Source organism: Chiloscyllium plagiosum, chromosome 5, assembly GCF_004010195.1.
Source record: "Chiloscyllium plagiosum isolate BGI_BamShark_2017 chromosome 5, ASM401019v2, whole genome shotgun sequence".
Lineage (NCBI taxonomy): Eukaryota > Metazoa > Chordata > Chondrichthyes > Orectolobiformes > Hemiscylliidae > Chiloscyllium > Chiloscyllium plagiosum.
In genome coordinates, this window is record NC_057714.1 from 68,056,888 (window position 1) to 68,072,774 (window position 15,887).

A 15,887-nucleotide genomic window follows, 5' to 3' on the forward strand; every position below is an offset into this window, starting at 1 on the left:
AGAGATTTTTAAAATGAGAAGTTCTATTTTTTCCTTATTCTGTCTTTTATGTTTCTCCGAATGCAGTCTGTCTTTTCCTCTGTATTTCTCTTCTGCTCTAGATTTTACAATGGTGTAAAATCATCCCCTGTAATCCTTCCTCTGCTTATTTGCCAGTCTTTAATTTTGTTGATTATTGACATGACTATCATACCTGTTGCTCACTAAGATCTGAGAAGCCAATGCTGTTCCATTATCAGCTTGTGCTTCAAGCAATTCTGTAGCCAGTTTTTTTAAACCTGTCAAAATAGGCATGCCATGAGATGTCCTGCTCCAATAAAATCTGGTCTATGCTCATTTTTGTCAGCTGCCATCCATTTTCTTCTGAGCTTGTTCATAATATTTAAGGTCAAGTATAGAAGGCAGGTATTGACAGCATGTTCACCTGTTCCTCATGAAGCTACTGCAGGAGTCTACCCGTATGCTATATGCCTTAATCACCAGGCTATATAAAAGTCTATCATATCTTTCTGAGGTACTGCTAGATCAGTGTACAACTAACTGCATGAAGCTTGAAGATAAGATTATGCGATGAAGAAATAGACCATTCAGGCAAACCAACCCAGACCTGGAGCATCTTGAATGTTCTATGCAATCATTCATCACTGACAATATCAGCATTTATCAACTGTGTTAATTGCCTTGTCTTCTTGAACTTGCTGTAATACATCTTCTATAGATAAGCCCTCAGTACAATTTGAAAGGGATTTTGAGGTTTTTGACCAGGTCAGCAAAGGGATAGTGTTATGGTCCCAAGTTGTCATGGTGTGTGGTTTGGAGAAAAACCTGCAGATCTTCATGCTCTTGACTATTGCCTTTGATTATATAGGTGGTAGATGCCCTGCCCAGATCTGTTTTGCAGAATCCAACATATTAGTGCAAAAGACTCTGCTGAATTATCTTACACAAATCTTCAGTGTAAGGTGCTGGCTGGATACTCTTTTTAGCTTTGTCCTTTGGGCTCAATTATCATTCCAATGTCCAGCCAATTCCATTCACTTGTGATTCTGAAAAAGAGCTAACTCCCCTGTACACAGCAAAAGCTGTTTGTCATGACAGTTTCCTGAGTGTAGTGCTGAACATTTGTTCACACTGATCTAAACTCCGTGCTCAGCTGCTTTCTCAGCAAAGCTGTGGAATTTTAGTTACAACGCAGCCATCTAACAAATGATGTGAATGATGTAAAAAGGCCTATCCGCTCTATTTTAAAAAATCTTTTTCATGGGGCATCTCCATGACTCAATAGTTAGCACTGTCGCCTGACAGCATCAGGAGCCCAGGTTTGCTTCCACCCTCGAGGGCGACAGTTTGTGTGGAGTGTGCACATTCTCCCTGTGTCTGCGTGGGTTTTCTCCAGATACTCTGGAGTCCAAAGATGTGCAGGTTGGTTGGATTGGCCATGCTAAATTGCCCACGGTGCCCAGGGATTACCCATGGGAAATGCAGGGTTACATGGTAGGTTATTATTGTAATGAGATGCTCTTCAGGGGGTGAGTGTGGACTTGACGGGCTAAATGGCTTGAATCCATAATCTAGGGATTCTATGAAATCTAATTCGGTCACTTATCAGTAATGATGGGAATGTTTTTTTAATTTTGGTCAGTTTAAGAAAAAGCACATTTGGACACAAGATGTATTGTGATCTGTACAACTGATTCATTTAGATTTTGTAGCATGAGTAATTTACTCTAAACCAGATTTAAATTTAAGATTAATCTGGTGCATTTCATGAACAAATTTAATCCAGACTGTCTTTTTAAACTGTTGGACTTCAGATTCTTTTATTTGTTGTTTGGGATTCTCTTGGCAGTAATATGAAGTGGGATGGTATTCAGTTTTGCATCACTTTGATTTTGTTATTGGCGTAATATTAATTCAAGATGTGCTGTGTTTTTGTGTGCATTTTCATAATTAAAATAAATCAATCTTTATACATTTCATCAATGCCACTAGTTTGCTCTTAACTGTAATATTGCACCGTGGACTTTAGAGGATTTATGGTATTAAACCTCAGCTATGTATTGTAGATTGGAGAAAAGGTTGAGGAGATTTGATTAAGGTATTCAAAATCATGATCTGAACCGAGCAGATGAGAAAAAAATGAGTGACAAGATTGAGAAGACTTGTACACAAAATAACAGTAATTGGCAAAATAAGCAGTGGTGACATGAGGGAAACCTTATGTAGCAAGTCTTTAGATCTGGAATATGTTGTGTCAAGGAAGAAGTCCTGGGGTAAGAAATGGTTTTCTGGATCAATACATTGAGATGTCAATGAGAGAATAAGCTGTCTGAGACAAAGTATTGTATAATGGGAGAGGAATAATTGACAACCTGGATGTACAAGGCCTCTTGATGACCACAATATGATGATTTTTCATTAAGATGAAGAGTGTCAAATAAATTCAGGACCCTAGTTTCAGCATCAACTAAAAGAAGCCACAGTGGAATGAGGTGTGATATGACTGTAGTAAGCTAGGGAGTGTTAATTAAAAATGAATAGAAAATAGCAAGCACTTGACCTGCAACAATTGCTCTTTTCTGTCGAGGCAAAACTAAATTGGGAAAGGACATCTGACCAGGGCTAACATAGGGAATTCTGCAGGAATCAGTGCTTAGACCCCAACTATTCAGAATATATGTTATGATTTAGATGTAGGGACTAAATATAATAGCTAACACTTTACAGACAACCCAAAACTGGATGGTAGAGTGAATTGTGAGGTGGCGACGGAGATGTTTCACTGGGATTTGGACAAGTTTGAGTGAGTGGCCAAATGTGAGGCAGATCAAGTATAATATGGAAATATGTGAAGTTATCCACATTGTTATCAAAAGCAGGTAGATTATTATCTGAATGGCAATGGATTTGGAAAGTTGGAGGTGCAAGATGTCTGTGTGCCCTTGTATATCAGTTGCTGAAAATATGCAGATTCAGCAGGCAGTGAAGAACGCAAATGGTGTTTTGGCCTTTGTAGTGAAAAGAGTCAGGTGCAGTAGAAGGGATGTCTTGCTGCAATTGTACAGAGCCTTAATTAGACTATTGTTTGCAGTTTTTAGTTTCCTTATTTGAGAAGGGATGTTCAAGCTGTTGGGGGAGTTCCATGAAGGTTTCCCAGCGTGATTCCTTGGATAACAGGTCCGATGTATGAAGAGAGACTGGATTGGTTAGGACTACATTCACTTGAGTTCAGAAAAGTAAGGGAGTATCTCATCAAAACTCAAATTGTAACTGTAATAAACAGAGTAAACACAAGTAAGATGTTACAGACGGTGGGGGAGTACAGAATTTTGGTCACGGTCTCAGGATATGGGCTATGTGATTTTGGACTGTGATGAGTATTTCCTTCTTCCAGAAAATTATGAGCCTGTGGAATTCTCTCGTCACAGAAAACTGTGGAGGGTAAAACATTGAATGTTTTCAAAAAGGAGCTAGATATAGTTCTTGGGGCCAAATGGATCAAAGGGCCTGAGTAGAAAACAGGATCAGGATCAAGCTACTGAGTTAGATGATCAGTCGTGACCATATTGAATGGTGGAGTGGTCTCGAGGGGCTAAGTGGGCTATGTTTGAGAGTATGGTGAAGGCAATTTCAATCATAGTATTCAAAGGGGAATTTGATTATGATCTGAAAACATAAAATATGCAGGGATGATGAACAAGCAAGGGAATGACATTCAGTGAATTTATCTTGTCAAGAGCCAACATGGACATCTGTCAAATAGCTGCCTTCTTTGCTGTAATGATGTTTGTTAAGAATCAGTGACTCCACCCATTAAAAAAGATACATTTTGAATGAGGAAAACATTGTGTAACTTGAATGGTCTTTTGCCACCCTAATCCAGTTCAGGGAGATTAAGGTTAATCAGTTTCCTTGTGTTGATTGCCCTGCCCCAAAATGATCTTATAATTCCACATTCTTATGATTCTCCCAAATTGAGAGCTAGCTGATTCTAATTGAAAAACTGGCTTCAGCCCCATGATAAAATTGGGAAAACTAACTAGTATTTCCATTTGCAACATGTTGTTTGGCTGAAAAGCTTAATTATGAGGAAATGCAGAACTAGATGATTTTTGACACCCACACTAGCATACATTGTCAAATAATGCACATTTAGGTCAGCATATATATATTACCACAACAGGAGTGCAAGCTCTTGGGATTGGGAGAAACAGGTGAAAAAAATCTCATTGAAAATCATAAGCTTAAAAGATTTTTGAAAATGTCTTCCTGATTTCTTTGCAGGTGGTTGGCAGAACAGCACACAATCTCCCATGCCATTCCAGGTCTTTTTAGACCATCACCTCTTGACAGACTCAAATCTTGCGTAGCAAACCCTGCTTACATCAAAGAAATGGATCAGCATGAAAATACCATGCATGTGGGCTATACTGCTTTGGAGATAAAAAGTAAAATGTTGACACTGGAGAAAGCTGACCTCTGTATCTACAATCCACTTTTTGGATCAGACTTACAGTACACAAATAGGGTAGGAAGCAAAACACTATCATATAAATATACTGTGTTTTTTTTAAACAATGACTGTTGTGTTTGTCATTCTAATGTAAGCTTGATATTATGCTTGTATTGATTTCTGATGTAAGCTGCTGTATCACCATGAGCAGTCTTATTTGTTTCTTGGTTAACTGAAGTACAGTAAAGAATATTTGGTATTTTCACTGGCTATTAATGTGATTAAACTTGGGAGTGTTTGTTGGTTGCCTAAAAGATGTAAATAATGATTAATAATATCTACTGCATTCTAAATGTATTTGGGTAGTAATCCTGAAAAATGTGTTTTTGTGTTGTGCGTAATAATTTTCCAAAAAAAGTAACCAATGGCATCTGCCGGTAAATTCTGACTTCTCTTGTGAACACGGTGCAGTGACAGTGTACAAACTATTGGAAAACTACAGAGGGCTGCCACAGTTAGCAGTTTCCTTGCAGATCACAAGCCTGATTTTTGTATTGCTGTTTTTCCTCATCTTCTGTGGCTGAGTCACCTTTTGCTATAGTTATATCTCATCTCTTTTGCGATCTTGTATTTACTGTTATTTTTCCCTATTACTTAATGAAGATGAACATTTATATTACTTAAGTAGCCTGTTTTAAGCAGGTTGAAAACCTGTCAAAAGACTCAGCCTTTGTTATATTTACAGTATCTATTCTTCCCTTCTTTTAAATTTTTAAAAATCTATTTACTCTTTTCCCATCTTTTAGTTCTGAAGAAGGGCCTTGTTTAAAATTTTGACTTTCTCTTGTCTCCATAGACAGATGTTTTCCAGAATTTACTCTTTGCTTGAACACATTTTATGATCTTTTCAAATATAATTTCATTCAAAATTAGAGTCACTCCAATATTTTAATCAAGTAGAATAATAAATAGGAGCACAAATGGATCAGGGAGAAAGTGAGGACTGCAGATGCTGGAGATCAGAGCTGAAAATGTGTTGCTGGAAAAGCGCAGCAGGTCAGGCAGCATCCAAGGAACAGGAGAATCGACGTTTTGGGCATGAGCCCTTCTTCAGGAATTCAGGATTCCTGAAGAAGGGCTCATGCCCGAAACGTCGATTCTCCTGCTCCTTGGATGCTGCCTGACCTGCTGTGCTTTTCCAGCAACACATTTTCAGCACAAATGGATCAGCCATGATCTTTCTTGTTGGAGGAACAAGGTGTCATATGGCCTACTTCTCGTACTCATTCGTATATTTGAATGCAGTGAGTGTTATTGTGTTAAGCAAATCAAGATTTGTAACAAATCCTTCAATCATTCAGCAACCATTTCATTGGTCAGGCTTGTAAGTGCTAAGAAGCAGATGAATGTGCTTTAAGATATTTTTGTGACTTTTACTTCGTTGTGTGAAATGATAACTGGAGAAATACCATGTTTGTGAAACTGCATTTAGTTATTTTTTGAAATTGCAAACTCTTTGCAGTCACCCAGAGTGGGAGATGGCTAATATGTGAATTACCTTTTTCTTTAAATGATTTTACTCATAGGTGGATAAAGTGGTGATAAATCCATACTTTGGTTTGGGAGCACCTGATTATTCCAAGATACAGATTCCAAAACGTGAGAAATGGCAACGCAGTATGAGTAGCATAATGGAGGACAAGTAAGTATATAAACAGTTCTAAATTACAAATGAACATTTATCATCCAAGCAGGTGTACTCCAGCAATATTAATTTGTTTGCACTGATGATAGAAACCAACATGGTACAGATCTGAGCGTTGACTGAACGAGCACTGCACAATATAAAGAATCTGGTATCTAGAGCTATTTGGTGTGCTTTGGTAAACTCGGAAGCTTTGGGAAAATGAGATATATCGATAAAAGTTTGTTATTGTGATGGCATAGTGATAATATCACTAGAATCCAGAGCCCCAGACTAATGTTCGAGGGACGTGAGTTGGAATCCCAGATGGTGAAACTTGAGTGTTGTTAGAGCTGTACCTATCCAGGTAAGTGGGGAGTATGCCATCATACACCTGACTTGTGCCTTGCAGATGGTGGATAGGCTTTAGGGAATTGAGAGGTGAGTTACTTGTAAGATTCCTAGCTGCTGACCTGCTCTTGTAACCACTGTGTTTGTATGGCTGGTCCAGTTCGATTTCTGCTGAATGATCGTGGATGATTCAGTGGTGGTAATGGCATTGAATGTCAAGGCGCAATGGTTAGATTGTCTCTTACTGCCTGCCATTTGCACAGTGCACATGTAACCTTTTGGCCTGAGCCTGCCATATTGTCCAGGTCTTGTTGCATTTGGATGTGGACTTGTCAGATGCTGAAGTAGTCCGCGAATGGTGGTGAGCACTTTCATATCGTATCAAACAACCCCACTTCTGGGAGAAAGTGAGGACTGCAGATGCTGGAGATCAGGGCTGAAAAATGTGTTGCTGGAAAAGCGCAGCAGGTCAGGCAGCATCCAAGGAGCAGGAGAATCGACGTTTCGGGCATAAGCCTGAAGAAGGGCTTATGCCCGAAACGTCGATTTTCCTGCTCCTTGGACGCTGTTTGACCTGCTGCGCTTTTCCAGCAACACATTTTTCAACCCCACTTCTGACCTTATGATAGAGGATTGGCTGTTAATGAAGCAGTGGAAAATGGTTTGGCCAAAGATGTTACCCTGAAGAGCTCCTGAAGAGATGTCTTGGAGCTGAGATGATTTACCTTCAACAGTCACAATCAAGTATGACTCAAACCTGAAGAGAGCTTTTTCCCTAATTCCCATTAACTTCAGTTTTCCTGTGGCTATTTGATGTCACACTCCCTGGTAAATTTGATCTTCATGTCAAGAGTAGTCAGTTTTACCTCTGAAACTAAGCTGTTTAGTCCAAATTTGAACCAAGGCTGAATAAATCAGATTCCAGTGTGAAACCAAGTTTGATAATCACAAGTTTCAGTTTTGCAGTTTATTTTGTTGATTTGTTATTGAAGATATTCACAAATTTATTGCATAAAAGGAAAAGCAATAAGTTGCACATGACAAGTTGAAAAAATTTTAACATAAGCACGAAAACAAAGATTGAATCCTTTTGCCAAAATTATGCTTTACAAATCCTTAGTTCCACTATCACTTCAGTTCTTAAGGTTTATTACCCAACTGAGTCTTTCCAGTCTTGATGACCTAGAGATCTAGACCTGCCTTTCTGACACAACTTTGATTCTTGCCTCTGATCATCTCTTTGTGTAGCCATAAGAATCAACTTTGCAAACATACAATAACCAAATACCTAGGTTGCTGAATAAGATAGTCAATTCACATGATTTATTGAAAATAATGTCTTTAGTTCGCTCTTCCAAATTGCATCTGACTTCTTGTCATAAACCACCCTCCCACCAAACATAATAAAGACAGGGTCCCCCTTGTCCTCACCTTCCGCCCGACTAGTCTGCATATCCGACGTATCGCCCTCAAATACTTCCGCCGACTCCTACTGGACTCCACCACTAAGAACATCTTCACCTCCTCACCCCTTCCTGCCTTCTGCAAGTACCATTCCCTTCGTCACTCCTTCGTTAGCTCCACTCTCCCCACCAACCCCCCGAACCCTCTGGTACCTTAACCTGCAACCATAAAAGATGCACAACCTGCTGGCACACCACCTCGTCACCTCCATCCAGAGCCTCAAATAGTCCTTCCAGATGAAACAGAAGTTCACTTGCTTCTCCTCCAACCTAGTTTACTGCATCCAGTGCCATGGTCTTCTCTACATCACACAGCATCTCAGCTGGGCCCTTAAGGGCCAGCCTGACCTCCCAATCACTACCATTTCAGTTCCCTTTCCCACTCTCCCTCTGACATGTCCATCCTTGGTCTACTCCATTGCCATAGTGAATCAGACCACAAAGTGGAGGAACAACACCTTATCTTCTGCCTGTGCAGCCCACAGGACTCAACACCTGAGTTCTCCAATTTCAAGTAACCTCACACCAATCCCTGACTCCCTCTCCAGCCCTATCACCTACCTTCCATTCTTCTGATCGACTCTTCCTTCCAGCTACCAACCAGATTCATTCCTCCCATCGACCAACCAGATCATATCCACCATCTGTATTCACTTATCACAATGTCACTATTCTGACCCTCTCCCCACCCATAACTCTGCACCACCGGCTCACCAATCTGCAGCTCCCCTTACCTCTAGCTCCATTCCTGAAGAAGGGTTATACCCGAAATGTCGACTTCTCCACCTCCTGGCTTGCTGTGTTCCTCCAGCCTCCTGCTTGTCTACTTTCCTAACCTGTCTAAATCCTTTTGCAACCCCCCCCTGCCGCCTCAATACTACCTGTCACTCCACATATCTTTAGATTAGATTAGATTCCCTACAGTGTGGAAACTGGCCCTTCAGCCCCACAAGTCCACACTGACCCTCCGAAAAGCAACCCACCCAGACCCATTCCCCTACATTCACCCCTGACTAATGCACCTAATACTACAGGCAATTTAGCATGGGCAATTCACCTAACCCGCACATCTTTGGACATCTTTATCATCTGCAAACTTAGCCCGAATGACCTCCGTTCCTCCTCCTAGATCGTTAATGTATAAAATGAAAAGTTGTGGTCCCAACACTGACCCTTGCAGGACACTACTAGTCACCGGTTGCCATCCTGAGAAAGTCCCTTTTATCCCCTTTCTAGGCTTTCTGCCAGACAGCCAAGCTTCTATCCATGCTAGTATTTTGCCTGTAATACTATGGGCTCTTATGTTACCAAGCAGTCCCCCGTGTGGCACCGATCAAAGGCCTTTTGGAGGTCCAAGTAGATAACATACATGGGCTCTCTTGTTTAACCTGCACATTACAGTTGCTGACTAAGTGCTCTGCTGATGGAAATGATACCCCTCATATGTAAATCTGAATGTATGAGATCCCATGATACTATTTGAAAAGAAGTAGGCCAATTTCTTATAATGCAATAGGTAGCATTTATCCTAATACCATTGAAACCAATTAACTGTTCAATTATCTAATTGGTATTTTTGTGACCTTGCTACGTATTTATTAAATGTTGAATTTGCCTTCGTTACAACTGATGACTGAAGAATTTCCTTGTGAAGTATTTTAGGAATCCTGAGGACCATATATATTTGGAATGTGTACACAATATATATGTGGTAGTTATTTTTAAAAGCTAAGCATTGACAATTTATGAAGAAACGTTTTGCTGATGTATTAATTATCAGAAGAGAATCATATGTTTCAGAGATGGACCTTTCTTGTGACTGTTCAATTTGAAAAGTTTTTTTTAATGAATTTCATTTCTCCTTCAGGGAACGACAGTGGGTGGATGATTTTCCCCTGCATCGCAGTGCCTGTGAAGGTGTTACAGAGTTGCTGAGCAAACTTCTAGATAGTGGCTTTTCAGTTAATCAGTTGGACAGTGATCATTGGGCACCTATTCATTATGCTTGTTGGTATGTAATTTAGCTTCAACTTTAATCTTTTTATTATTTTCCATAATGAAAATATTCCATGAAAATCAAGTTGTTCGTGTTAAGCAAAGCCAAGAATGAAGTCTGCCACGGATTTTTATTCCTCTGACTTAGGCAGTGCATGGTTACTCTATGGCAGTGCTACACTTTGAGATTCATCATCATTTCTCAGCAGTATGTGTCACAATTTCTGTTTTTGCACTTTGGTCTTCTTGTATGTTGCATTCAATCTTGCTTGTATCACAAACATTGTGTGTGATTTTTTTCCATTCCAGAGGTGACAAGTACAATCGTGAATGTGATGACATAATTGGAAATCAGGTTCTCGCCATTCCAATAGATTTTGGAAACTCTTCATTCCTCCCATAGGTGCTGAGATAACTTTCTTGCCATCAAATTGCAAAAAAGAATCTATCTGCATGCATTTGCATCTCATTAGTTACCATCTCCCTTGAATTAAGTCGATCATCCCAACTAACCTTTGACATGTGAGAAATTTGACTACAAATTGGTTTCCTCTATGGGCTGCTACGGCACACCCTCCATATCCACACCTTTGTTAACTATCCGGATGCTGTGGCATTTCATCCTGCTATCCCGAGATTGTGGGGCCACTGGTCAGCTCAGTCACTATGATTTTTGGCATGTGCTAGTTTTTATGGTTCAGAGTGCAATTGGAGCCGATTTGTCATGAACCAGCATCTTCATCAAAAAATCTTCAATGTGACCATTACAGTCAGTAGTGTACCACTAATGAAACTCTGTTAGGTTTCCAGATAGCAACCATGACTCTTGGATCCTGGACCATTCACAGACCATCCTTTGAAAGACAGTCAGCCCATACAAGGATAGTTGCTGGACCACAGATGATACTTGCTGCACATTGGCTGATGATATGTCTAAGAAATCCTCAGCCTGCTGAGCAGAGGTACAGGCATTGTCCATGCCCTCAACCATAGCCATAGAGACGAGGTTCCAATGTCTGGATTGTTCAGGCACTAACAATACAGTGTACTTCAGACAGGGTGGCCCATATCACTCTGGTCTGCTGCACCCACCACAGTCTGTCACCAACGGTGGGAGGGGAAATCTGTTCACTGGGGAGATGATGCAGGAAATGGAGAGGAGAGTATGGATATTGCAAGAGACCAAAATAATCATTGAAGACATGAAGAGGGCAATTATGTGCTGAGCCAGAGAGACTAGAGACAACCTTTTAAAGTCACCAGCTTTCAGGGTGACTGAGCTGTCCAGAAACATTTTGTGTTCATGTTTTCATTTGTGCAGTTGGCTGTTACTCTTCTGATTGCTATATGTTTCTCGAGGGCTGAGATGGTTTTCCATTTGATTTACGGTAACACTTCTCTCACTTGTGGCTGTGGTTTTTTTATTCTGTAAAAGCACAAGTGTGGGCACAAACCTTGTCTTGGATCAAGATGACATTCAAGAACTGTGATGGCAAGCCCTTCTACTACTGTTAGCTCCAGAATGCTTGTGTTAAAATGGTCCTTGCATCAAACATGTGCAAGACCCATCAAGGCGCACATTCCCTTGTGAATACCACTTTGTTGCCTATGAGCTTTACAATCTGTTTCCCTGCAGTGCTTCAGAGTGCCGTGTGCCTTTGCTGTATCCTTGTAATCCTTGAACATCTTCACTGAGAGCTCTTCCATTACTATGCACAGTGAAGTTTGAATCTGTTTTTTTTTAGATTAGATTACTTAGTGTGGAAACAGGCCCTTCGGCCCAACAAGTCCACACCGACCCGCCGAAGCGCAACCCACCCATTCCCCTACATTTACCCCTTTACCTAACACTACGGGCAATTTAGCATGGCCAATTCACCTGACCTGCACATCTTTGGACTGTGGGAGGAAACCGGAGCACCCGGAGGAAACCCACGCAGACACGGGGAGAACGTGCAAACTCCACACAGTCAGTCGTCTGAGGCAGGAATTGAACCTGGGTCTCTGGCGCTGTGAGGCAGCAGTGCTGACCACTGTGCCACCGTGCCGCCCACGAAAATACTTTTGACAGCGCTGTTGCTGAAATGAGACGTCTCAGTTGCAGCTCTCACCCTTAAATTGTCTAGTATTGCTTGGATAACCACAGACAGGTGACAGACGTTTTCCCTCTGGAGTCTGTAGATATATAATAGGTTTGCTATCGTTTCCATATTGAGTGTATGCACCATATTGAGGATTCACCATTTGAACATCCAAAAGCACTTGCAAAGGAGTGTCACTGAAATTGAGAGGCTAGCTTCTGTGTTCTCTGATGCATTTCTTTGATGTTGGGAACAGACACCATTGGATCCAGGGATGCTCCTGGCATGCAGTGATGAAATGGCATCCAGCTGTTCTGCCAGGATTGAGAACATCCTGCTTGCTCATGATGTGTGTTTTGCCGAGTCATTTGTGTACACGACACTGGAATAGATAATGTGAGAAGTGTACGATCATCACCCAAATTAACACATTGGCTGTGATGCCATTTAAGACATATGATGCCATACTTGAAGTCAAAAATGGAAAATCTCTGTCATTGCATTTCATGTTCTGAAAATACATACAGCTTTATGATTTTTGCCTCAATCATGACACACCTCCAATATTCAGCGGAGGAGATGGCAACATGTATTTTGATTACTTTCTGTATAACCAGCTGTCTGTATTAGATTTTTATTTCTATTTTATGGTTCCTAAGGCTCAGAATCATATGACTTAGTTAAATGAACCTTTGCATTGTCTATTGTCTAACTGGATTTGAATTAGTTGGTTTAGCTGGCTAATAATTAGCACTATAGTTTTCTTGGTGAAATTCTACTTGTACCAATTCATTTTATTTATCACTTTAAAATGGCGTTTCATTGTCCTTTTGATTTTGTGCTTGTAATCATTGAATATCATCAGAAGAATAAGACAGTTGACTCATTTATTCAATGTTGATCTTCAATATGCTCACATATTGGCAGTTGACTTTAACCCTTTCCACTACCAATCTAATCTAGTATTACAAGTAATGCATATTTAAACCATTCATGAAAATATTTTTCTCAAATGAAGATTTTAGTATAATCTGTGAAATTATATTCAAGGCTGAGAGGTTAAAGTAATAAACGTAAAGTTTCAATTTCATTTTTCTTCCCACTGACCATTTGCTTTTTTAGGTATGGAAAGGTCGAAGCTACCCGCATCCTAATACAAAAGGGAAAGTGTAATCCCAACCTTCTAAATGGACAGCTTAGTTCACCACTTCATTTTGCAGCTGGTGGAGGACGTGCAGAAATTGTGCAACTTTTACTACAGCATCCTGAGATTGATCGGGTACAGTTCAGACAATTTCTTAGCACATTCTGTTCAAATCTTCATATAAACTAGACTTTTTGCTACATTGATCCTTGATTGTCTTTATTTTGGAGCAGATTTAATGTGTTAGTATTGAAAGTTATGCCAGTTTAGAAATGGTAGCTGATTGCATTGCATTGATAGTTTCAAAATTACTGGTCAATCTAGCAGCCTTCCAAGATTGTACCATTACTCAAAAATTGAGTGCAGTCAGACTTACCTCTCCACTAAGGCACCATTGCAGATATAAATTAGCATTGCAACATCAAGCTGCATATTTATTTCAGTTTATCCTTATTTCCCTTTTCAAGCAGTTTGAGACACTGCTTTACATAGAGATAATAAATAAATATTTCCACAATCTTGCTGTTCACTACTTTGTAGATATTTTCTAATTGGTCTGTTCAGAAATGCAATTACATACTTGCTGTCCTGATGGGACTTGAAGCCGTGCTTTCTCCACTACTTATAGAACATAGAAGAATACAGCGCAGTACAGGCCCTTTGGCCCTCGATGTTGCGCCGATCAAGCCCACCTAACCAACACTAGCCCACTATCCTCCATATGCCTATCCGATGCCCGCTTAAATTCCAATAAAGAGGGAGAGTCCACCACTGCTACTGACAGGGCATTCCATGAACTCACGACTCGCTGAGTAAAGAACCTACCCCTAACATCTGTCCTATACCTACCACCCCTTAATTTAAAGCTATGCCCCCTCGTAATAGCTGACTCCATACGTGGAAAAAGGTTCTCACGGTCAACCCTATCTAAACCCCTACTTGATTTATTGTTTAATCGATATGTTCAGAGATGTTATTATATGCCTTTGGAGCACATGGCACTATACCTGCACCACAAGAGCCCTTCAAACATTTGTGAGTAGTTGTGTGTAAAGGAAATGTGATGACCAACACATATCAATAAAGGGTCCTTTCTTTGCTTTGTTCCCCACTAACCTGATGTTACACATGTGGTGATAATTTTCCTCCCTCAGTCTTGCTGTGGGACAAGTCAAGAAGTCTTTTATTTAAAGTATGCATGGACAGGCTTTTGATAATATCTGCTAAAAGTCAATTATAGGGGCATTTTTTTAAAAATACATGATCCAGGGGAGAATCAACACAGAAGACTTTTTTTATTCGTTGATGGAATGTGGCCATTGCTACCTTGGCCAGCATTTCTATGCCATTCTAAATGCATGGCCGACAGTTAAGTGTCAACCACATTGTTCAGAATCTGAAGTCACATGTGGCCAGATTAGGGAAGGATGGCAGATTTCCTTCCCTAACTACATGGTAAACCAGATTGGTTTTTACAATTATCAAAGGTTATATAATTGCCATTTTTAAAATTTCAGACTTTTAGTGAAATGTGAATTCAATTCCTGCCATGATTGAATTGAAATCCAATTGTCCAGAACATTTTAAAGTAGAGTTATAGATTAGTAGTCCAGTGAGATTACCACTTTGATACTGTCTCCCCTAGCTTCCCTCTGTCACTTCATGATCTTCTGAAGCTAATTGTTATCATAGTCACACAACCAGATCATGAGAAAGTCCAGTCATGTTTAAAACACACCAAAATTAAACAACTTTAAGTTGTGTTGTCCAGTATAGTACTTCATTTCCATGAGAGAAATGTATCCTATTGCAGCTATTGATGAGGAGAAATTTCTTTCCTCAGAATAATCTTTTAATAATTAGAAATCTTATTAAAATCATACTTTGCATATTGTAGTGAAATTGTTTTATGCTTGTTGATTATTCCAGCATATTGTGGATCAACAAGGAAGGACAGCATTGCAGGTCTGCGAAGAGAATAAACAGAATGATTGGGAAAAAACAGTACAACTCCTAAATGATGCAATGAATAAGCCAGTAAGTTTATTTACTGACGCTTTTCTAAAATTAAAATGCAGAAACCTCTAGATCGTTGTCAATGTTCTGCATGTATTTAAAGAACTTGAACTTGAACATGTTTTAGAATTACCAAAACATGCATTTTTAGTTAACTGTACACATGTACATTTAGGAGAAAGTAAGGACTGCAGATGCTGGAGATCAGAGTTGAAAAGTGTGGCTCTGATGTGTGTTTCAGGTATGAGCCCATCATCAAGAATTTTCAGGGCTTATAGCTAAAACGTCAACTCTCCTGCTCTGCGGATGCTGCCTGACCTGCTGTGCTTTTCCAGCACCACACTTTTAGATGTGTATTAAGCACTTTGTGTATAGTTTTATTTTGTTAATTAACCATGATCTCTTTGTATAAGTGGCTGAAATTTCATAATTATGAAACAGCAGGAGATCATAGCCAACAAATGAATTTTAAAAAGTGGTGGGTGGATGTCCGATAAGAATAGATTAATGTAATCAGGTTTGTCCCACTGAGGCGCGGAAGGGATGGTAGGGTGAAGGAACCTTGTGTGACAAGGGGTGTGGAACATCTAGTCAAGAGGAAGAAGGAGGCTTGCTTAAGGTTGAGGAGGCAAGGATCGGACAGGGCTTTAGATGGTTACGAGGTAGCCAGGAAGAAACTGAAGAGTGAACTTGAGAGCTA

The 15,887-nt window shown here is 40.0% G+C and overlaps 1 protein-coding gene across 6 annotated transcripts in view; it reads left to right on the forward strand.

Annotated features, from left to right (window-relative positions):
• Nucleotides 1-15,887, forward strand: part of krit1 (KRIT1 ankyrin repeat containing) — a 72,251-nt gene that overhangs the window by 33,096 nt on the left and 23,268 nt on the right. For all 6 annotated transcript variants that reach the window (XM_043690262.1, XM_043690257.1, XM_043690256.1 and 3 more), the window contains 5 exons: nucleotides 4,285-4,528; nucleotides 6,040-6,155; nucleotides 9,819-9,962; nucleotides 13,150-13,306; nucleotides 15,101-15,208. In XM_043690262.1, the coding sequence (XP_043546197.1) occupies nucleotides 4,285-4,528; nucleotides 6,040-6,155; nucleotides 9,819-9,962; nucleotides 13,150-13,306; nucleotides 15,101-15,208 (769 nt within the window). The remainder of the gene's footprint in view (nucleotides 1-4,284; nucleotides 4,529-6,039; nucleotides 6,156-9,818; nucleotides 9,963-13,149; nucleotides 13,307-15,100; nucleotides 15,209-15,887) is intronic.